The sequence below is a fragment of the Propithecus coquereli genome, unplaced genomic scaffold, assembly GCF_000956105.1.
Source record: "Propithecus coquereli isolate 6110/MARCELLA unplaced genomic scaffold, Pcoq_1.0 Scaffold126, whole genome shotgun sequence".
Classification (NCBI taxonomy): Eukaryota; Metazoa; Chordata; class Mammalia; order Primates; family Indriidae; genus Propithecus; species Propithecus coquereli.
The window spans coordinates 1,222,584-1,245,533 of NW_012136747.1; the positions used below are offsets into that span (position 1 = coordinate 1,222,584).

Sequence of the window (22,950 nt, forward strand, 5' to 3'; positions counted from 1 at the left end):
GGATTGTTTGAGCTCAGGAGTTCGAAACCAGCCTAAGCAAGAGCGAGACCCCATCTCTACTAAAAATAGAAAGAAATTAATTGGACAACTAAAAATATATACAAAAAATTAGCCGGCCATGGTGGCGCATGCCTGTAGTCCCAGCTACTCGGGAGGCTGAGGCAGTAGGATCACTTGAGCCCAGGAGTTTGAGATTGCTGTGAGCTAGCCTGACGCCACGGCACTCTAGCCGGGGCAACACAGTGAGACTCTGTCTCAAAAAAAGAAAAAAGAAGATTGATAGGATGCAGAGTTGCTTGAAAGAAAGACGTTCCCAGTCCCTTAAAGAGTAGCTCCTTGTATATAGACCTGGTTGCTACCACATAGTTGGTGTACATAGCTAGGACAGCAGAGCTTCTGTCCTAGATACAGGAAGCATAATTAAAAGGGAAAATAGTGTCTTGCTGTTAGCCAAAAATTAACACATGCCTTGTTCACATTCTCCAAGATCTACCAGCATCAGCTTTTTAACTCATGTTGAAGAGTATCCTCATCAGTTGTCTCCAAGCTCTCAAATTTGTCAGACATTGCATTCATTCCATCAGCCCACATTTACAGTGTGCCAGGCCCTTGGGGATGCAAGAATGAATCTCACAGTTTAGGGGAGATGGATGGACATGAATAAGTAAATACTGTAAGCACAAGCAAAAGTGTGTGGAGTGCTGGATAAAAGCCATCCAGGGCACAGTAGTGGCAAAGTGTGTGATCTACAAGGCTTGGACAGAACCAGTAGTCATCGATGCAATAATAATACTCTGACCCAAATGCTTTGGCACTCTGAGGCTGCAGTGAGGTGGTCGTTAAACAGAGTGATTATTCAGGTCACTGTTAATCTCATAGGAAAGAGCGTTTCTGTGAATGAAGAAGCATGTAGACTTCTCCCTTGGAACATCCCTCAGATAAGGCTCTTAGTTGATTCAGCCCCTGTAGTTTGCCACCTCAAGTCATCAAGCCCTGCCTCTGAGACAGGGACTGGTGAACGGTTCAGGTTGGGTGTCTGACCGCTTTAAACATGCCCCAAAACTAAATCATTTTATAATTTATTTCCCAAGTTTATAGTACCAAGAAGTACAAGATTTTTGCCTGAGTTTCTTAAAAAGTAGCTTTTATTCCCCTCCTTAATAAATGGAAAATTCACTATTAAAAGATCATTCTGTCATCAGAAGTTTGGGCTGTTGCTTGTTTGAAAAATACATCTTGGTTTAGAAACCATGCTTGAAGCCCCCACTGTGTCTCATTTTGCTTGGGAGTAGTATTGTGTGGACTTAGCTCTCCTAGCAGTGAATATTGCTAAACCTGTAGTAACAGTGTAGTTAAAAACAAAAGACATTTAGCTATGCAGTGACTTTATTATATTATTTACAGTATGGGAGAATGTTAGTATAAATAGTTTTTTCAGGCAAAAAGTAAAGAATAAAAATCTAATTGGAAATGGTACTAGCCTGGGTATTGATTTTTTGTGATAGAAGAGGAGAGCAGAGAAGATATTATAGAGATAAGTTTTTATAGTCTATCTTCAGCACCTGGTACTTAGGAAGTACTTTTCAAATGTTGGGCAGTTGAGGGAATGAAGGGGACTAAAAGGCATCAGAGTATGCTATGAAGAATGTTGAATTTGAGGTTTAGAAGAAAAAAGGCTGAAATTCTAAATTCTGTTACTACCTGTTGGATCCTCTGCAGGTACCTTTGCTTTAGCCTCTATTTCTTCAACTAGAAAAAAAGGACATTGAAGACAGAGCCAGAGTCCCTTCTTTAGTGATCTTGTGATGCCAAAATTTGCCTAATGAAAAGTGACACGGGGCACAGTGGCTCACGCCTGTAATGCCAGCACTTCGGGAGGCTGAGGCAGGAGATCGCTTGAGTCCAGGAGTTCAAGACCAGCCTGGGCAACATCGCAATACCCTGTCTCTACAAGAAATTTTAAAATTAGCTAGGTGTGGTGGCACATGCTTCTAGTCCCAGCTACTTGGGAGGCTGAGGCTGGAGGATTGCTTGAGCCTCAAGAGTTTGAGGTTGCAGTGAGCTATAATAACACCACTGCACTCCAGCCTGGGCAACAAAACGAGTGAGATCCTTTCTCAAAAAAAAAAAAAAACCAAACAAAAATGAGTGAAATTGTAGGTGTTTCCATGAGGGAGAAATGTGTTACCTTGAAGAATGTAAAAGGAGAATGAACAGTCACTTCTTTTATTATGAGATTCTTGGGAAATCCCCATGTATTAGTTTTCTATCATTATTAGAACACGTTACCACAAACCTGTTTTATCTTACAGTTTTTGAAAGTTAGAAGTCCAACATAGGTGTCTCACTGGGCTAGATTAAAATGTGGGCTGAGCTGTGTTCCTTTTTGGAGGCTCTGGGGAAGAATGTGATTCCTTGGCTCGTGGCCTTCTTCAATCTTCGAAGCCAGCAGCGTCGCATCTCTGCTGCCCTGCTCTCATCATCACATCTTCCTAAGGCCTGTGACACTGGCTCCCTCTGGGAGAGGTTCTTCGCTTTCATGGACCCATGTGATTAGATTTGGCCCACCTGGATAATCTAGCGTACTCTTCCCATCTCAAGGTCCTTAACTTCATCTCATCTGAAGAGTTTATTTGCCATTTAAGGTCACAGGTTCTGGGCATTCGAATGAACATCTTTGGGAAGCCGTAATTCTGCTTACCACACCCCGTGATCTGTAGATTGCTCTGTAGGGGATGGAAGTATTGTGGAGAAAGCACTAAATGGCTCTCAGGAAAACTAGAATCCTAGCTCAGCCAGTCATTATATAATATCTCTCTGAGTCTCTTTCCCACATCTAAAAAATTGGGGAGTTGAATTAGACCAGTGGTTTTCAAACTTCACTTTGCATCAGCATGGCCTGGAGGACTTGTTACAACACACATTGAGGTGGGACCCAAAAGTTGCCATTGCTAACAAGTTCTCAGGTGAGGCTGATGCTGCTGGTCCAGGGACCACACTTTGAGAACCACCGAACTAAGGTTTAAGGTTCTTCCTTTAAGGCCCTAATACACCTAGCAGAGTTTTTCCTCTTTGAATGCAACATAGTAAATTAGTCATGCTTTTTAATGGAAAGAAACAACCATGATTATTGATGGGATTTCTTGCTGAGTTGAGGTGGGAAGGAAGAATGGACATTGTCCAGCTCCAAGCTCCATGTCTTTTCCTCCCTCCTATAAAGTGGGGTGGCAAGGTCTGCTCACGTGTGTTCCTCATGAGATGATTTGTGCAGAATGTCTAGTGTGAGTCTGGCATGTGGTCATCTTTAGTCAAATTTATTTGGCACTTTTGATCCAGCTACTGTTCTAAGCCTGGATTGATGCATTTAACCCTCACAACATTTCTGCGAGGTGAGTGCTGTTATTAGTCCCTTTGTTGAAAAAACAAAGGTTGGGAATTGGGCCAAGAAGGTATAGCTAGAAAGTGGTGGAGTCGCTTACCAGGCAGTTATTTACATTCCAGAGCCTACATACTAACCTTTATACAGCAGTGTCTTGAATAGTAGATCTCTTCCTACATCAATTAGGATATTTGACTGCAGGTTAGAAAATTAAACTGAAATGGGTTTTATTGGAGTTTTTTTATTATTATTAATAAGTTTCCTGTAACAAGTCTAGAGGTGGGGTGGTCCTGGGGTCAGGTGATTTAATGCTCGGTGGTGTCAGGATGGGTCCAGGTCTCTCCTTCTTGTCACTCTGCCATCCTCAGCATGTCGATTTGTCTTCAGGACTGTCCCCTTGTGATACAATGGCTGCTACAGATCCCACCATTCAGTCCTCACAGGCTGAGTGAGAAGATGGCCTGTTTGTCCCTCTTGTCCCTCCACCCCCCTTTTTTAAGAGATGAGGGTCTTGCTATATTGCCTAGACTAGTCTCAACCTCCTGGCCTCAAGCAATCCTCTCACCTTAGCCTCCCAAGTAGCTGGGACTACAGGCGCCCACACCACTGTGCTGACTTCTTATCCTTTTTTAAAAGGACTGAACTTTTGCAGAAGCCCCTTTCCCTGAAGGCTTTCCTACCAGAAATGTTTGACTCACCCATTCCTAAGTGGCCACCACTAAATGAGACTCACTCCTCAGGGTGGAGAGAGCTGGGAATGCACGCCCTATGGACGGCTGAGAGTGGCCGTGACTCCTGGAGCAAGAAAGGGGTAGACGGGCCACTCTTCATTCCCTCAGATTGATAACTACTCGTCTTTTTCCTGAAGGTGCTCTGGGGCACTAATAAAAGTAGATAAAGTCTAGGGCTACCAGAAATGCTGTTAACTGTCCTTGTTCACTCTAAGCAAAGTGATCTCTCCTTTCTTAACAAGGATATGAGGACACATGGTAAACGTTTACTGATTATCGGCACCCAGAAGGGTCTTGGTGTTCTGCGAGGGGGGCAAAGCTCTTGAAGGACTTGCAGCCCTGTTCCTGCCCCCATTTGTCTCTGGAGGGTGCCAGGGGTGGTGAGCCTCAATCTAGCTCTGACCTGGAACAAGATACTTTCCCTCTGGTGCCTCATGTATCTCATCTGTGATGTTAGGAGGACCTACCCAGTGGGTTAGTTCAGAGGATTGGCTGCGTTAATCCAGCGCAGTTCCTGCAGCCCTTCTAGCACTTGGGCTTCAGTGTTGCTGGCGTTAGTGTAGTTTTCCATCTGCATTGGCCTTATGGGGGCTTGAGCCAGCTCGAGTGTAATTGCTTAGGGAGCACTTTTATTTTTCATAGGCGCCAAAACAAGTGTCTGTATCTTCCGGTTAGTCTTATCTGGGTGTGCCTCTACCACCTGAAGAGTCTGCATCCTTCCTCAGTAGGGCCACATGTGGTTGTGTTTTACAGATATGATTGTCGTTGATAAGACACATGTTTCTTGTACTGACAGGATGCGCACTCATAGCGACCACATCACAGGGATGACAGAGATGTGCCCCACTTTAAGAAAACCTGACTATATAAGGAGGAGCATCTTGATTACAGAAAAATGTCTCACTTAGCTAGAAATTCATGGCAGGTCTTCTAGTGCATTTAAAATAAGATTCGGGTATAAAAATAACATTTGCACACAGGAGCCCATATTTTCTGAAAGGGAAATATACTCGTATTGGGCATTTGGGGTAAGTAGATCAAAAATAAAAATAAAGTCTTCTTACAAGTATAATAACTAGAAACCAGATTCCACTTTTAATTCTAAAAGATTTATATATAATTCTACTACCTTACCCTTTCCTCCTACCCCAGATTTTCACAGCGTAAGTAAACAGGGAAGATCTGCAGGCAGCTCACAATAGCAGTGAGGAAATGACCAGCAGAGCATGTGGGCAGGTGGATGGTGGGGACACCAGAGGCAGGGCTGGATGCCTCACCCTCTGGCGTGTTCACACATGCACTGTAGGATTGCTTTTCTCACCCTGCTATGTTCTGTTTGATTTGACAATATGTGTGAGGCCTGGCCTAAAACGTCATTGTTGGATCCCTTCCCATGGCGTGGTCAGTGAGTGGTGGTTAGAAAATGACCAGTCCATCCTGCTACCACAAGTTCCTCTAACCACAGAAACACGTGCTCCTGAGATCTAACCAATGGGGACCTGGAGGAGGGGTGAATCTGGGATACCGACATGCCTGACTTTTTCTTTCCTTTCAGAAATGTTCCCACTGCCAGGAGGCAGGCGCCACCTTGGGCTGCTACAACAAAGGCTGCTCCTTCCGATACCATTACCCGTGTGCCATTGATGCAGGTAAGACGGGACCCCACACCTTGTCCAGAGCATCCAAAGGGTTAAGACATACAGAATCCAAAAGGCTATGACATGCAGTTTGATTCTCTTCCTTTTTTACCTTCTTTGTAGTTTTTTTTGGGGGGTGGTTGTCTCTTGACCCTGTTCTGTTTGTATTATCCTTTCTGCATTTCAATAAAAGTTTTACCTAATTTACATATGATTCACCTATTTAACACATTGACTGCCACACTAGAAAAAGAATTTTTTTTTCCCCTTGGGGCCATGATGTTTTGTTATGAAAATAGAATAAAAACTTTGAAAATAAAACGATCCTTTCTAATTTAATGAAACATTTGTTACTTTTTATTGTTTTCCGTGTGTGAGTTATATGCAACTTGACAAATAGTTCTCGTGGCTCCCAAGGTGAAGAAATGTGTGAGTTACACATGCTTCATGAGGCCCCAGGCTCAAAACTAGCATGAGTTTAATACAACTCACATGGCAGTTAATGTGTTAAATGTACTTTCCGTGGTTTTTAGTATAGTCACAGAGTTATGCAACTATCACCACAATAAATTCTAGAACATTTTCATCACTTCATTAAAAAACTTCTACCCATTAGCAGTCAGTCACCTTCCTTCCCCTCCCTCCAGCCACCTGGCAGCCGCTAATCTGCTTTCTATCTCTATGGATTTGACTATTCTGTACATTTCACATAAATGGAATCATACAATATGTGGCCTTTTGTGACTAGTTTCCTTCACTTTGAGTAATGTTTTTAAGGTCCGTCCACATTGTGGCATGTATCAGTACTTTGTTTTTATTGCCAAATGGTATCTTTTTGTAAAGAATATACCATATTTTGTCTATCCATTTATTGGTTGACGGACATTTGGGTTGTTTCTACTTTTTGACTTTTATGAGTAATGTAGAACATTTACATACAAGTCTTTGTGTGGATACGTTTTTAGTTGAGTATATACCTAGAAGTGGAATTGCTGGTCATGTGGTAACTCTGTTTAACCTTTTGAGGAACTGCCAGGCTGTTTTCCAAAGTCGGATGCACCAATTTACCTTCCCACTAACAGTGTATGAGGATTCCAGTTTCTCCACATCCTCACTGACACTTGTTGTTATGTCTTTTTTTTTTTTTTTAATTATAGTCATTCCAATGAATGTGAAATGGTATATCATTGTGTTTTTGATTTGTGTTTCCCTGATGGCTAGTGATGTTGAGCATCTTTTTATGTGTTTATTGGCCATTTGTGTATCTTCCTGGGAGAAATAGCTATTCAGATCCTTTGCCCATTGTTATATTGAGTTGTCTTTTTATTGTTGAGAATTCTTTGTAATTCTGGATATATGTCTTGCAAATATTTTTTCTTCCATTCTGTGAGTTGTCTTTTTACTTTCCTGATAGCATCGTTTGAAATAGAAAAGTTTAATTTTGATGAAGTCCAGTTTATCTATTTTTTCTTTTATTGTATGCTTTTGGTGTCATATCAAAGAAATCATTCCCTAATCCAGAGTCACAAAGATTTACACCTATATTTTCTCCTAAGAGTTTTGTAATTTTAGCTCTTACCTTTAGGTCTTTGATCCAGCTTGAATTAATTTTTGTATATGGTGCGAAGTAGGAGTCCAGATTCATTCTTTTGCATCTGGATATCCAGTTGTCCTAGCACCATTTATAGAAATGACCATTCTATCCTCATTGATAATCTTGGCACCTTTGTCAAAAATCAGTTGACCATGGATGTATAGACTTATTTATGGACTCTCCAGCACTACACTGTCTTGTTTACTGTAGCTTTGTAGTAGGTTTTGAAATTGGGAAGTGTGAGTTTTCCAATTTTATTCCTTTTTTTCAAAATGGTTTTGACTATTCTGGTCCTCTTTCTATACCCATATGAATTTTAGGATCGGCTTATCCATTTCTGTAAAAAAAAAAAAAAATAAGAAAAAAGGCTGTTGACATTTTCATAGATTGCGTTGAGTCTGTAGATCAAATTTAGGCGGTATTGTCATCTTAATAATATTATGTTTTCCAATTCATGATCATGGGATGACTTTCCATTTAGGTCTTTAATTTCTTTTAACAGTGTTTTGTAGTTTTCAGATTATAAGTTTTGCCTTTTTTTATTAAACTTATTCCTGAGTATTTTATTATATTTAGTGCTAAGTGGAATTTTTTTTAATTTTTGGGTTGTTCATCGTGAGTATATAGAAATAGAATTGATTTTTGTGTATTGGTCATGTATCCTGCAACTTATTGATTGGTTCTGATAGTTTTATAGCATATTTTTATATACAAGATCATGTCATCTATAAATATACAGTTTTACTTTTTCCTTTCCAATCTGATGCCTTTTTTTCTTTTTCTTGCCTGATAGCCCTGGCTAGAACCTCCAGCAAAATATTGGATAGAAGTGTCCAGAGCTGACATCCTTGTCTTGTTCCTGATCCATTAAATATTAGCTGTGGGTATTTCATAGATGTTCTTGATACAGCTGAGGGAATTCCTTTCTAGTCCTAGTTTGTTGAGTGTTTTTATCATGGAGGGTTGTGTATGAGTTAGAAAAAAACCATACTATTTTTCTACTTTCACACAACTCAACACAGTACTACACACTTCTGTGACCCAGATGTGTAGGGTTTTCCCCACACACTAAACACTTCTCCAGGAGACACCGATAAGGTGTCCCACAGTTTAACTCAATTCTGATAGTAACCAGAGTTAGTGCAGACCCCACAGGTTAAGGACTCAGCCCCACAAGGCTGCTTCCCATTTCAGATGCCAGTCTCAAGGCCCAGGTGGTGACCTGTGCTTCTGAATGACCAGCTATCAATTGGGGTTCCCAAGAACCCCTCTTCATGTTCCATTAATGTGCTAGATGTGTATTTCTTTTTTTTTTCTTTTTTTTTGAGACAGAGTCTCAGTCTGTTGCCCTGGCTAGAGTGAGTGCCGTGGCATCAGCCTAGCTCACAGCAACCTCAAACTCCTGGGCTCAAGCGATCCTCCTGCCTCAGCCTCCCGCGTAGCTGGGACTACAGGCATGTGCCACCATGCCCGGCTAATTTTTTCTATATATATATTTTTAGCTGTCCAGATAATTTCTTTCTGTTTTTAGTAGAGACGGGGTCTCGCTCTTGCTCAGGCTGGTCTCGAACTCCTGACCTTGAGCGATCCACCCACCTCGGCCTCCCAGAGTGCTAGGATTACAGGCGTGAGCCACCGCGCCCGGCCTAGATGTGTATTTCTTAATCACAGTATTACAAGGGGTGCTGCATTTTGTCTGTTGAGATGGTATGGGCAATGTTTTGCTGTGTGATAACTTGAGAGAAGGGAAACCTGTCCAAGAAGTTCCATCCAGTGAGTGATTCAAGAGACTTGAGTTCTGACTCAGAGCTTCAACAGCTTGGGAAAATCACCTTCAGTCTCTTCACTGGATATTTTCCCTAGGTTTTTTTTTGGCGGGGGAAGTGTTAATTTCAGTTTGTTTGGTTTATTCTTTTTTTAAGTTTTTTTAATTGACAAATAATTGTGCATATTCATGGTGTACATAGTGATGTTTTGGTACCCATATGTATAGTGATCAGATCAGAGTAATTAGCCATCCATCATCTCAAACACTTTGCGCTGGAACATTTAATTTCTTCTTTGTAGCTATTTGAAACTATATAATTTATCGTTAACTATAGTTATCCTGCAGTGGTATAGAACTTAGTCCTCCTATCTAGCTGTAATTTTGTGTTCTTTAAGAAATCCCGGCCAGGCACAGTGGCTCACACCTGTAAACCTAGCACTCTGGGAGGCCAAGGCGGGTGGATCGATTGAGCTCAGGAGTTCGAGACCAGCCTGAGCAAGAGCTAGACCTCATCTCTACTAAAAATAGAAAGAAATTAGCTGGACAACTAAAATATATAGAAAAAATTAGTCGGGCATGGTGGCACATGCCTGTAGTCCCAGCTACTCAGGAGGCTGAGGTAGTAGGATTGCTTGAGCCCAGGAGTTTGAGGTTGCTGTGAGCTAGGCTGATACCACTGCACTCTAGCCCAGGCAACAGAGTAAGACTCTGTCTCAAAAAAAAAAAAAAAAAAAAAATCCCTCCCTTCCCATACCCTTTCCCAGCTGCTAGTGTCCTCTGTTTTACTTTGTACTTCTATGAGATCAGCTTTTTTTTTTTTTTTTATCTTCCATATATGAGGACATTCAGTCTTTAACTTTCCTTTCCTGGCTTATTTCACTTAACATAATATCCAACAGTGACTTTTTTGAGCATTAGATGTGTCTAAGACCTTCACCCAGCCAGCCCTCATAATGCCTGCAGTCAGGCTGGAGGGAAAGGAGAATGGAGAAATGAGAATGCAGCAAGTAGCATGATGCTTGTTATCTGCGTGCTGCCCAGGTTCTGAGGAAAGAACAGAGCTGTCCACAGATGCAGCCTTGCTGTCTCTATGAGGTGGGCTTTGATTTGGATTTGGCTGGGAAGAGGGGAGGGCATGGCTGACCAGATTAGGGGAACAGGCACTCCCACGGGCACAGAGTGGGTCTCAGGTTCACCCTGCCCGCCCTTCCTTCCAGTGCAGAAGTTGCTTCAGCTCCCTGACTTTTGCATAAGCATGACCCCATTCCTTTCCCCGCCTTCTCTTTGCCTTTCCTTCCCCCTTCCCTCTTCTTTTCTCTCCAAGTTTCTATGGAAAGAACAGCTAAAAAGAACAAGAGAGGTACAGAGAATAATGCTCATGCCAAAGTTGGATTCTTAGAAAAGTGCGTGTGTGCACGCGCGCTGGAGAGCAGCTTGGTGGCCAGGGCACTGTTTGACCAGAGGGATGAGCAGGGAGTGAGACGTAGAGAGCCTTGAAATGTCAGTTCAGAGAATTTGGGTTTTAGTCTATCCCTTCCATTTTCTTCCTTCCTCTGAATGTTGCCATGTTGAGTCTAATCTGTAATTCACCCAGGGTCCTCATCTGGCATATTGTATAGTACAACTGTTAAATCCTTTTTTCTCAAGAGCCAACTGGTTGCCTGTTCTCGTTTTCATTATACTGCCCCTAGTTACATCTGAATGTTTTGTTTTCTTTTTTCTAGTTGAAGCTTTGTGGTTTTAAATGAGGGGGTTTTGGGGGGTTTTGTTTGTTTTTGTTTTTTTAAAGAGACAGGATCTCACTATGTTGCCTAGGCTGAACTTGAATTCCTGGGCTCAAGCCATCCTCCCGCCTCAGCCTCCCAAGGAGCTGGAACTACAGGCCGAGCTCTAAATGAGGATTTTTAAGTGTTAAGTTTTCGATGGTTTGTTAGTTTTATGTGGGAAATACTGGGTATTGGCTCTCCCAGTTGGGGAAGAAGTGGTCTTCCCCACTGAGGTTCTGCTAAGAAACGTAAGGGTGAGTAGGCAGGCAGGCACCCCATCCCACCCAGGCATACTCCATGTGCTCACTGGGGGACCAGCCTTGTCAGTGACAGGCTTACAGCAGCAAGGGCCTACCTTGGAGGCTGCTGTCTGCTCCCACTCACAGCCTGCTGCCTGGTACAGCTTCTCAAAGGAACTTTCTGCAATGGTAGACATGCTCTAGGTCTGCACTCTCCAGTATGGTAACAACAAGACGGATGTGAACATTGAGCATGTGAAATTTGTCTACTGGGACTGAGGAATGAAATTTTTTTAAAATTTAAACTTTGGCCATGTGTAGCTAGTGGCTGAACAGCACAGGTGTAGAGCCACCTTGATCAATCAGGTTCAGGCAGTGTGGTTGGGATTCTTTGGAAAGGGCCATGGGACGCTAGGACATCCTCTCCTCTGACGGAAGCTTGCCCAGACCGCCCCACCAGCAGGAAAGCAGGGCCTTCTTTATTAGCTAAGGGTTTGTAACTAAATGATACCTGTCACTTTCTCTTTTTGAGCCTGTCTTGGTAGCCTGCCCAGTTAAGCTGGTAACATCTCTATTTAACAGAAGTTGGTGGTCAAGTGTCTAGTGAAAGGGAGGCCTCAGGTCAGGAGTGGTGAAGGTGGGGCTTTCGGCCCTCTGGCTTCACCGCCCTTGCTGCTGCACACTCTGTCCTTCTGTGTGGAGAACTGGGACCAAAGAAGCAGTTTCACAAGATGGCCATGTCTTGGGCACTGCGGTCTTTTTGATGACCCAAGTCACAATGACCCAGAGGCCTGTACTCCTCTGTAGGGATGGATGCCTGTATTTATTCCACACCGTCTTCTCAGGAATTCTGCCCTGTATATGATGTATCTTTATATCCAGGAAAGGTTTTCATTGATTGACTTTTCTTTCTGTTCATAACAAAAATAAGTCCTTGGTTTCAAGAGTCCCTAATCTCTCTGTGGAGTAAGGAGCAGTTTAACATTTTCGTCTCTGTCTTGTCGTCAACCGCCCAGATCTTTAAAGAGCTGTTGATGTCTCAGGGAAAAGTTTTATTACTGGGATGTCTCCATGGAAACAGAATCTCTGTTTCACGAGGTTATGTAGCTCCTACAGCTTCCCCCACCTGATGTTACCTGCATTTCTGACGTCACGGTAGCTGTTTATGCTGCTTGCTGTGTCACAGGCATAGGGTTTGGCTTCAGGTGGGGGACACAGTAAAAAGAACATGAGCTCTGGCTAAAAAAAAGAGAGAGAATGTGTTTAATACAATGAGCCACAACAATTAAAGCAGAAGGAGAAAAGGGCCTTCGTAGCTCATTAATAATTCCACTGTACATAAAGAATCTTGCCTAGAGGGGATTTTTCTTTTACTGTCATGAAGAAACACAGCTGAGAATTTCACTCTGTGCAGCTGCCCTTGCACAGCAGCATTTTAGAGCAGCTCTCTCTCCCGCAGGCTTTGATCTTGCCATGATGGGGTCAGAGCCCTGGATGGGTCATTATGAAATGCTGTTGGTCTGGCTCCTCCCCAGAGGGCAGCTGTCTGCGTCACAGAAACCAGTCTCGGTGCCAGGAGCCCCGCTATTGCCCTCCCTATGCCCCAGGAGCCTGAGCCTGCCCCTCAGCAAGGCAGGGTGGGGCTGGCAGGCTCCTGTGTCGCAGGCCCACCTTGTGCCAATATTAGGAATGGCAGCGCTGAGCCAGATCATAGATGACCTGGAGACAGTGTCTGGTGCCCAGCAAATCCAGAAGACACTAGGCCCTTCTCTTCTTGTTTCTCCTGCACCCTCCTCAAGCTCGCTATCCTCAGGCTGAGGGTACATGGATGCTATAAATCCATATACCCCCATATATCCGAAGTGCTACAGAGCTTGTGAGGAGCTCAGCAAGTCCGCCTGCCTTTGGAAGTAGCCTTCTCTTCTGGGGTGTTGACGTGTGTGTCTGGAAGGCCTCTTGTTGACTAGGCCACCTTGTCTTTCAGAGCTTGCTTGATGATACAGTGAGCTGTCTACTTTGACCTCACCATGCAGAAGTGCTGACTGGGCCCTCCAGATGGCGTAGGGCAGTGCCTAGGCCTTAAAGAAAACAAACTGAGAGACTGTGGCTGGCCCTGTCGGTGGGGGCCAGGTGCCTGCTCAGAGTCCTCACTTCTTGCTCTTCATTCTCCCTAGCTGGGACTGGTTGGAGAAGAGGCTCCCCTGTGCCCTTCTAGGTTTCTGAGCGCTCTGGCTGTGGTTCTGACCCCTGCCAGGATTGTGAATTGCAGTTCTTGACGGGCTGTGGATATATCCAACAATAGACAAGAGCATTTGTCTGCACAGTGTTCCTGCACAGGAGGCCCTGCCAAAGGTGGACGCTGTCTCTGGCAGATTCCTTTAGGAGACTTCCATTTCCAGAAGTACCTGGCACTAGTTCCAAGTTGCCTTAAGTTAATACTCAAATTGTTTTACATCTTTTCTGCTTTTAACTCAGAGGGAATACGTTTCCTAACTTTAGATGTATTTTACTAATGGTCTGTCACAGCTGGTCACTGTTCCATGGCTATGAGGGGAACTGAGCCATCTGTGCCTTTCCAGTGGCACCCTTGGCCACTCACATGGTCCTTGTTCTCCTATGTATAAACCGTGTGGCATAAGCATAGCCGAGCCCCACACGTGCACTATTGTTTCTCTTTGGCCCAGACAGTGCTGGCAGGGCCCAGGGAAGGAGTATGTGCTTCCCTTGAGTTCTAGTCATCTGTTTTCTGCCTCTCATAGACTCTATGATTGGAGCAGCAGGAGTCTTGGTCACCTGTGCACTTATATGTTTTAAATTAACGTGTTTCATTTACTGCCACTAGCTGCTGCTGGGGTCCGGGGGCGGGGGGAGGGCCGGAGGTTAGCGATGACTTGCTGAGCCCTTGGGCCCTGGAAGCAGAGAAGGCTGCCGCTCACTTTCTTAGATACTCGAGGACTCCAGCCAAAGACAGGTAGCAATATTCCAGGGTTGGCCAAATAGGACTTTTTTTTTATTTTTTAGGACACTGGGACCTGAAGAGTTTTTGTTTGTTTCCTTGCTTATTACCATTGCATTTGAAATCTGTGGGTACACAGGCTGCTAATCTGGGTCTCAGTTTAAATTTAACAAGGATAAGTACCATGGCTGCCTCCTGCCATGGTGCCTGGGAGCTCTGAGGATGTGTGATCAATATTTATTAACATTCTGCCACCACGTCTTGCACCAGTGACCTGGCTTTCATTCCCCAGGAGCTGTGGTGTGCAGAGTGAACTCATTAATTAGATTTCCTTGCCCCAATCCATGCACTACCCTTGCACCATAGAGCTCGACTCACCTGGAGGCACATGCGTCCTTGATGTCATCAAGGATGCTATCACCATGTTAAAAGTTGGAATGAATCATTTTTCCTCCAGGGAGTAAAAGCACCCTCAGGGGATTGTACTTTCCTCCAAAGCATTTAGTGCGGATTATGTGATTTGTATCCGTGGCTTCTGTGTCTGCATGAGTTGCAGGACAAAGGTGACAGTGCGGCTCTCAGGCTTGGGCTCTTTTCTGTCTCAGACACCTGGGCTGTCTCTGTACAGAGGATAAGTGCCTCCAGATTTTAAAATGTTTTTACAGTGAGGCTTTGGCTTCAGCCTGGCGGATGGAGTTAGCCTATAATCAAGGATTTAAAAAATAACATTTATTAGAGATTGTCTCTGATTTTTAAAATAATATATTCTGGAAATATAGAAAAAAAATTTTTTAAATTAAAATCGCTTGTAATCTTACTACCCAAAGAGAACTACTATTATATTTTGGTAAATTACATTTCAGTCTTTTACGTGTATATATATATATATATATATATATATATATAAAAAACATTTTAATAGATTTAGTATATTTATACAAGTGGGTGATATTCCATTGTGTTAAGGTGTCATAGTTTATTTGGGGTGTGTCTAATGTTTTCCTATTAGAAATGACAATATGGGCACCTCTTACCTCCCTGTCTGACCTTGTCAATTCCAGCCAGCATGGCCACACCCATGTCCAGCTATGTCAGGTCGAGAAGTCTCCATCTGACTGTGCCATTCTATCTTGCAGATTGTTTGCTACATGAAGAAAACTTCTCGGTGAGGTGCCCCAAGCACAAGGTGAGTTGGGCACCAAGAGCCTATGTTCTCAGCAGAGCTGGGGTCAAGGGTGGCTGAAAGACCTAAAAAGCAGGCATTGGAAGACCTCACCCACACCTGTCCCCTCTTGTGCCTTGGGTGCCAGCCCTCTCCTGGTCCTGGGAGAGTGGAAAGGCATGGTACTGAAGGAAAACCTGTGGCAAAGGGTCAGTACCCTGAGTCGTATGAGGGGGCTGGAAGAAATGAGTTTTTGGGGTGAGGGTTGTGTGTTCTAAGATAAATGAGATCAAACTTGATAAAACTACTGATTTCCACTGTGGTTTGAAAGAGCCCCAGTTGCAATGTTCACATTTGGTAAGATTGGTTCTAGGCCTTGATATATAAGCAAAGACATTTTCTTAGACCGAAAGAAATAGAGTTGATTCCAGGGCTTTGGGGAAACTCACGTTTTCTTCCAGATTGTGATTCAGCACAAGTGACCTGCTGGTGCGCAGGGGATGGGCTGCATCAGCACCGCTTCCCAGTTTCTTTAAGAGGTGATCTCATGGTTGCCTCTCTTAGGAGAGGGCAGAAGATGAGGGGTGAACAGCCTATTTGAGATACCACATGTGGGAGAGGAGAAGATCCAGAGAAGGGCCCCCAAGAAAGGACCAGAATGGAGACAGCTGCCACCTGTTTCCTGCCGTGGCCACACTCTCTGACTGAGGTCACACTGACACCTGGTGGTCACTGGCCGCTCATAGTCTTTAGTCTCCAAGTAGGACCAGAAAGGACTACACAGAGGTTGAGAGAGGTCTGCTCTCAAAACGCTCCTGAAAGACACTTATACTTCTCTTAAAAAGTTATTTTCAGAAGTGGATCATAGGATGTTAGAGTATTCTCTTCATTTTCACTGAATTTAACTGTTACTTCTAGAGCTCCCCTGTTTTAATGGCCACATTTTGCCTCAGAGAGCCTTGTCTGAATGTCGGTTTATCAGTCAGTACTGACTCTGCCTTTTCTTTCCTTTTCCATGTGCTGCTCCTGTCCCCTCTGCCCTCCCTGGTTCCATGCTCTCCTTTGTCGCTCCTGTCTTGTCTCCTCTTGGCTTTGCCGGCAGCCTCCCCTTCCATGCCCTCTCCCCCCCTTGCAGAACAAGACCGCGAAAGGCAGCCTCAGCACAGAGCAGTCGGAGCGGGGGTGAGGGGGGCGTGTGCTCGTGGGAATGGAGAGGACAGCAAGCACAGGTGAGTCAGGGCCACCCGGCTCCCACCGTCACCTGCCTGCTCCCAGCAGGTGTTGGTGCCTCTGCCGTCCTGCTCACCCCAGGCTGCACCACCAGTGTCTAGTCACATGGATTACCAGCACCAGGTGGATAAAGTGTTTTCCCGTTTGTGACTTAGCTCCCAGAATGTTAGTGGGAAGGTAATGGGGTCTTCAAAACTTCCCGGTGCTGACGGGTTCAGGACAGAACTGGCGAGGGGGGCCTCATGAGTGGTGCTCCTGAAGGCAGATGTCACTGGCTCCTAGGATGGACCCTCTAGGGCAGGGTGCTTCTGCCAGCAGTCCCTGCTCTTCCCTGTCTCAGAGAGGATTCTTGCCAGAGGTCTCTTCTTTTTAATTCACTATATTTCTGTGAAGCTTATAGTATGATTTCCTTCGAAAAACACAAAATTCTCCAGGTTTTGATATTTGAAGTACCGTTTTTCATAGTACTATATGAAGGATTCCTTTTCACAGAAGTACAAAGGAAAGGAAAATCCTCTCAAAGATTTAGTAGACTTTAGCATCTGATTTAATTTTACTCTTGAAAAAAATCTCAAGAGATTGAGCTGTGCTTTTGTGAGTGTGTGGATCACGGTTCGGGCTGTCCAGCGGGTGTCTCTGAAAATAGGGTTACAGGACTTGGGTCTCTAGAGGCCAAGGTCTCCACTGCTGTGCGCCTGCTCCTCTGCCCTCCCTGCCTGCCAAGGAGTCTCTGAGGTGTGAGGGGAAATAGGTTGTGAAGAGAAGAGAAGAAAAACCGAAATGTAGCTTGTAGCACTACAGGATGAGGTGGGGAGGCTAGCTGTCTCAGAGATGTCCCTTGAGGGATCATTTCTCTCAGCGGAAGGTACTCCTGCAGCATCTGACCTACGTCTGACCTACACAGCTCTGGCTGCACCAGACCTGTCCCTCGGGCAGCACCATACTCAACTGCCCTCTGTGTACTATGCCTTCCCCCTGGTTTCAACCGGGAGGTTTTCTCCTCTCTCTGGAATACCTAACAGTAATTTCAGGAAAAAATTTAATTCATCTCAGAATGTGGCAGTTTTCCTGCTCTGAGAAAGACACTTGTTTCTTAGGTGGGTCCCAGTGCTGACTTCTGGGGAAGGCCCTGTGCTCCCCACCATGTCTGGGATTCTGAGTGCTGTCTTGCTGGGGTGCTAGGAAGTGCCCTGCAGTGCTGTTTTGCTCTTTTCCTCTTCCAGGGAGCAGGTTTAGCAACGGTTGGGTCAGAACAAAGCTGAACAGGTGGCTAGGTGCCATCCTGTGTGTTCTTGGGTCACAGGAACCAAACGAGCAAATGGAGCCCTGTGGACCTTCAAAGCACCGTCTCTGTTGGCCCTTCTTCAGGTCCCTGGCTTGCATGTGTTGCTGTGCCTGGGCAGGCTCTGCTATCTCACAGCGATGCCTCCGTGCCTGGCCCAGATATTGGAGAGTCAAGTTCTGTAGGCACCAATGGGTGTTCCTGGAAGTGGACTGAAAGACTTGGTGTGGAAAGAACCATGGTGGCTCAGTGCTTTTGGGTTTTGTCCTGGAATTCCAGCTTGTGTTTGAGAAAAAGGGAAAGTTTGGACCCTGGACCTGGTGGGCAAATCTCTTAGGGATTCTGTTCATGGTCTTGTTCCTCTCTGCTTGTTCTTGGGCCCTCCCACCTGTCGGGGCCCTCGGCTCTTGAGCAGAACAATGAGCTCAGCATCCGCTTCTCCCCAGGTTGAAGCACAGAGTGACTAAGTGGCCAGACCCATCGTGGAGGTAGTCTCAAGTCCATTGACGTTGGACCACTCCCCTCTGGGCGGGAAAGGACGGGCATGCTGTGTCTAGCCTTGTCCATCTGAAATTGTTTTATTCATGTGTTGTTCCCACCAGACAGGGGCCTTTCCTGGTTTCTCAGTTCAGTACAGTTGCATTGAGGATAGTCACCGCCCTTCAGGCCCAGGGTGCGCCATAGGATTGTGCAAGAGCCCCCGTGATTGGGGACAGAAACACACCCCTGCCCTAAAGGAGTGTTTGTCTTGGTGTCCATGCTGGGGACAGAGAGTCACCATTATTGGGTGCCCCGACAAGGCAGGGAGGGGATAGTGGACGTGCGTGTGTGTCTGCCTCCTGGTGCCCCACCTTCTCAGGCACAGTGGTATGGAAAGTGCCATGTGACCAAGGTCAGGCCACTTAATGTCTCTGTGCTTCAGTTTCTTTTCTAAAAAGAAGAATAACAATGCCAACCTTGCGAGCATTCTGTTAGAAAATGTGTCTAACGTGCCAGCACAGAGACACGCTGGGCACGCTGGCTCACAGCCTGCGGGTCTGCCATGCCTGCCTATGCCTTGCTACTAGCAGGAGCTGGAGGGGTCAAGGCTGCAGATTGGACCCTGCAGCTGCCCCATCTAGCAGAAAATACGCAAGGCTGAGGGTTAAGAGATGCTGCCCCTACGCCTCATGTGTGTGGAGTACCTGGCGCTTGTCCCTCACCAGGCCAGGAATGCCAGAGAGGAAAGGTCCTTGGACCTTCTGCCTCCTACCCATTGCTGAGGGACGAGTGTGGCAGACCTGTGGGTGCCACTCTTTGCTTGTGCTGAGATTATTGTTGTCTTGCTGGCTTCTGTGTGGCTGGTGGGCAGGGCTTTGACAACAGGACCCTGTACCCAGCTCCCCCTGTCACATAGTAAACAGGAGGCTCCAACGTCCCCTGCCAGGCCGTGTGATCCAGGAACAGGAAGCAGTAACCTTCATGCAGGCTGACGCTCTGTCTTGGGTGCACGGAGATGGCACTGGCCCACTCACCTTGCCCAAAACAGCCATGGAAGGAAGCTGAGCAAGACAGGGAAAGGGCGGGGGTAGCCTCCCTGCCCCTGGAGCTGGACGTCACATAGCCAATCCATGTAAGAACAAGTGTCACTTCTAGAGTCCCTTTTCCCCAAGGCTGGGCCAGGGGAAGCCCCAGGATTACATATCCAAAGGAGAATCAAGTCTGTCCCCTTCCCTCCCCCACCAGCCCCAGCCCAGGCACGTGAAGCTTCTGCAGGGTGCCTTGCTTCCACACCATGCTGCTGCCCAAAGCCCTGCCTCTCAGCAGCAAGCGTAGTCTCCACCAAGCCTCCCTGCTGTCCTGTCTCCTCTCTACCTCAGGTTCTTGTCGCATTTAGAATGAAGTCCAGACTCCTAACCTTGGCCCAAAAGCCTGTGGAAGTCTCAGGCAAGGGTCTCCAGGCTCCCGGTCTCCTTTAGCTCCTCAGGGGCTGGGCTTCTTCCCTCTGGCTTTTGCACACTAAGCTCCCTGTGCCAGAAGCATTTTGCCTGCCCATCTCCATATGACAGACTCCATTTCATCTTCCAGGTCTCAGCTTGAGTGTCACTTTCCCAGAGAAGCTTTCCCTTTCTTAATCACTGTTGAAATTGTCCTGCTCTCCCCACTCTGCAGCCGCTTCCTGGCATCCCCACAAGTTCAGCTTGTTCACTTGATGACTGCCTGTCTCTCCGCCAAGCTGTGGGCCCCTTGAGGGCAGGCACCGCATCTGTCTCTGCACCATGCTGGCGTGGCCCAGAGCAGGACTCAGAGTGGTGCTGAGTGAGTCTGTGTTAAGGGATGGACGCAAGAGTCTAAGAAAGGACTCTTGGACCTTGATTGCAAATGCCCTAAGTCAGTACAGATTGAGAATCAGATATCCCTCCACACCCTCCCTCTCTGGGTGGGAATTACATGTATTTTAGAGATGAGAAAACAGACTCTGGGCAAATCCTGGCCAGGTCAGGTGGTGTTGAGATGATGGATTCTTGCCGCAGTTGGAAAAGGCAGGCTTGGAGTCTGATGTGGAAGGACACAAGGACAGTGTCCCAGGGTCACACCACGGGTATAGAGGGGTACAGCCAAAAACAGGGAGTGAGCTAGGGAGCATGGGGATGAAACACTCAGTGTACACGGGCAGCTGAGCATGAAGATGCCTTTGTTTAAAGGGAGTTACCCGCCTTCAGCACAGGAGTGGCAATTCATGTGCTCCACTGCGGCTGCTCCTGGGCTCCCTGCCTGGAGCATAGCCCTCTCTTCTGAGCCACGTCCCATGCAGCGGGATGCACGGTCCCTGCAGCCCAGCCAGGAGAGCTTTGCCATTTATGAGCCCCAGTCCCACCTCTAACCAGCCATGTGGCTTTGGGCCACATGCATCACCTCTCCAGGCTTCAGCTTTTCATCTTGGACACAGGGGTCAGGGTCTCAGTGCTATTATGAAATACCACCTGTAAAGCTTCTAACACAGTGCCTGGCACGTAGTAATTGCTGAGAGAATTTTCCTTCCTTCCTATTCTTCCTACTGAAGGAACAGTTTTTAAAAAGTCACTCTTGAGAAGTTGGGGTCCCATCACATTCAGGATACCATGTGTTTGGGCCAGTCTAGTCATCAAGTCATTGGACCCTGGGGAAAGCCCATGTTGGCAAGGCTGGAGGGCAGAGCCCAGGCTGGGGTGCTGAAGGACTGCCACTGCCTGAGCCATGTGGCGCCCCCAGGGGAGGGATGCACGGTCAGCAGCACAGAACTGACTGGCCAGGCCCGTCCCTAAGTGCTGAGGCATGCTTCATTCTGACATGGGGGGCTGGTGCAGGGCCTGCTGTTCTGAGTAATTAGCGAGACTGGGGCGCAGGCCCAACACTGCCACTTGCTGGCAGGGAGAGCAAACCCTGTTCTGTCCTTCCCTCCACGAACAGAGCCTGGCAGGGCGCACGTGGGCATCTAGCCTTGGTTCACACAGACATCCCAAGTCCCCAGCAAGATGATGCCATTCTGGTCATTTGTTGAGGTGCGCATTAACTGAGCCCTGGTCATCGCATTTACAAAGGGCCCTTGGTTCCTGGGGTTGGCATCAGAGACGACACAAGGACTGATGTTTAATACTGTCTCTCTTTGCTTTCCTGGCAGCCTTAGCCTCAGGAAAACCAGAGTGAGCAGTGGAGAATCCCTGTGCCACCAAGGAGGAGGACACATGGATTGTGAGGGATGGGTGACATCTGGGGCCCACAGCCACCTTCAGGACTAGGGAGGCCATGGACATACTGGGAATATGTCAGGATGGCTCAGCCATGGGATCTGTCTTTACATGCATGTGATGACAGTGTGCTGTTTCTGTGGAGTGTCTTCCTGCTCATTGGTGTTCTCTGCCAAGCAGTCAGGAACCTCCCTGAGTGAGGGTGTGTGTGCGTGTGCGCTTGATAATAGCACATTCTTCGCTCCCGCAGGCCCAGCCACCTTAACTGGTCTGCATGTGAGTGAGCTTTATGGAAGCAGACAGGTTGGTGGTGCCTGGCTTCCTGGGGCTTATTTATCGGTAGAGGGCACCAAAGAGGGCTTTGAGGAAGCAGCAAGGTGAGCCCCAATGACAGTCTCACAAGCACTGTGATTGACAGAAGCAAGTGAGGAGCCAGGCTGCCGCCGCTCCTGGCTCCTAATATAATTTTTCTGGACTGAATTCCTGGGAAACTACTGTGTCTGACACCTTTGAACATGGGGTAGCCCGTGGAGCATTCCATAGAGGCCCTTGGAACAACCCGTCTCCCTTACATGGGTGGAGTCACCTTTCTGACCTGAGCTGGAAGACAAGAGAAGCCTGGCAGCCAGGGTAGGAGGGCCTCGGGCTCCTCAGGAGCCAGGAGGATTAACATCCTCCAGCTCCATGCCAGCCTCGGAAATGAGCTGAGACCTGTTCTCCCCTGTCCCAGGCCATGGAAAGAGTGTTCTTTGCTAAGTGTAAAAGAACTGGCTGTATCAACTGGAGGCAGATGCACAATTGCCCTAAGCAGCTGGACTTTGAGAACGTCCTTCCACACGTTGGCTGGATGCTCTCAGCCACCTCTAAGGACCATGCCCTGCCACCAAATGCTGAACCACAACCACAGGGGTCCCGAGCACTGCTCACCATGCTCTGGTGAAGCTCCTTGAGCTGCCCCCCTTGAGGTCAGGGAATCCTCTCCTGGTCTCGATTCCTTCCGTGTACTGGGAAGGCAGACACGCCCTGAGGAGCCCTCAGAGTTCAGCCCCAGCACCCTAAGTCAGGTAACTGTTGCCTTTAACCACGTTCTAGGTCCAAAGCCATGTGGTGGCACCAACACTGGTCTTGGATGTGTCCCTCATCAACAGCTCATCTACACAGGGGTCTGAGCTCCAGGTCCCTGCTGAAAGCCCTGTCCCAGGGGCACGACGGAATGAGCTGTTGGCAGCAGACCACGTGGATGTTCCTGGCCCTCAGTGTCTGTTCCTTGTCTTCCAGGTGAGACTGTGGAGATGAGAAAGAAGGTGGTGGACACTCATGTTGGAAACGGTCCTACCCGCAGCCCCACCCTGCCCCGCCCCACGTGCCCGCCCATGCCAGCACTTCCTTCCTAAGCTCTCACATCACATTCAAACCAGTGACACCACAGGAAAGAAAGACCCAAGACGTCAGAATGGCTGTTTCCATGGACACAATCTCCATAGTGACAATGTGGGGGG

The 22,950-nt window shown here is 46.8% G+C and overlaps 1 protein-coding gene across 1 annotated transcript in view; it reads left to right on the plus strand.

The window, feature by feature from the left end:
• Positions 1 to 22,950, plus strand: part of TCF20 (transcription factor 20 (AR1)) — a 102,822-nt gene extending 79,872 nt beyond the window's left edge. The window contains exons 3-5 of the mRNA XM_012638168.1: positions 5,666 to 5,759; positions 15,207 to 15,256; positions 22,730 to 22,950. Coding sequence (XP_012493622.1) covers positions 5,666 to 5,759; positions 15,207 to 15,256; positions 22,730 to 22,747 — 162 coding nt within the window. The 3' untranslated portion in view covers positions 22,748 to 22,950. The remainder of the gene's footprint in view (positions 1 to 5,665; positions 5,760 to 15,206; positions 15,257 to 22,729) is intronic.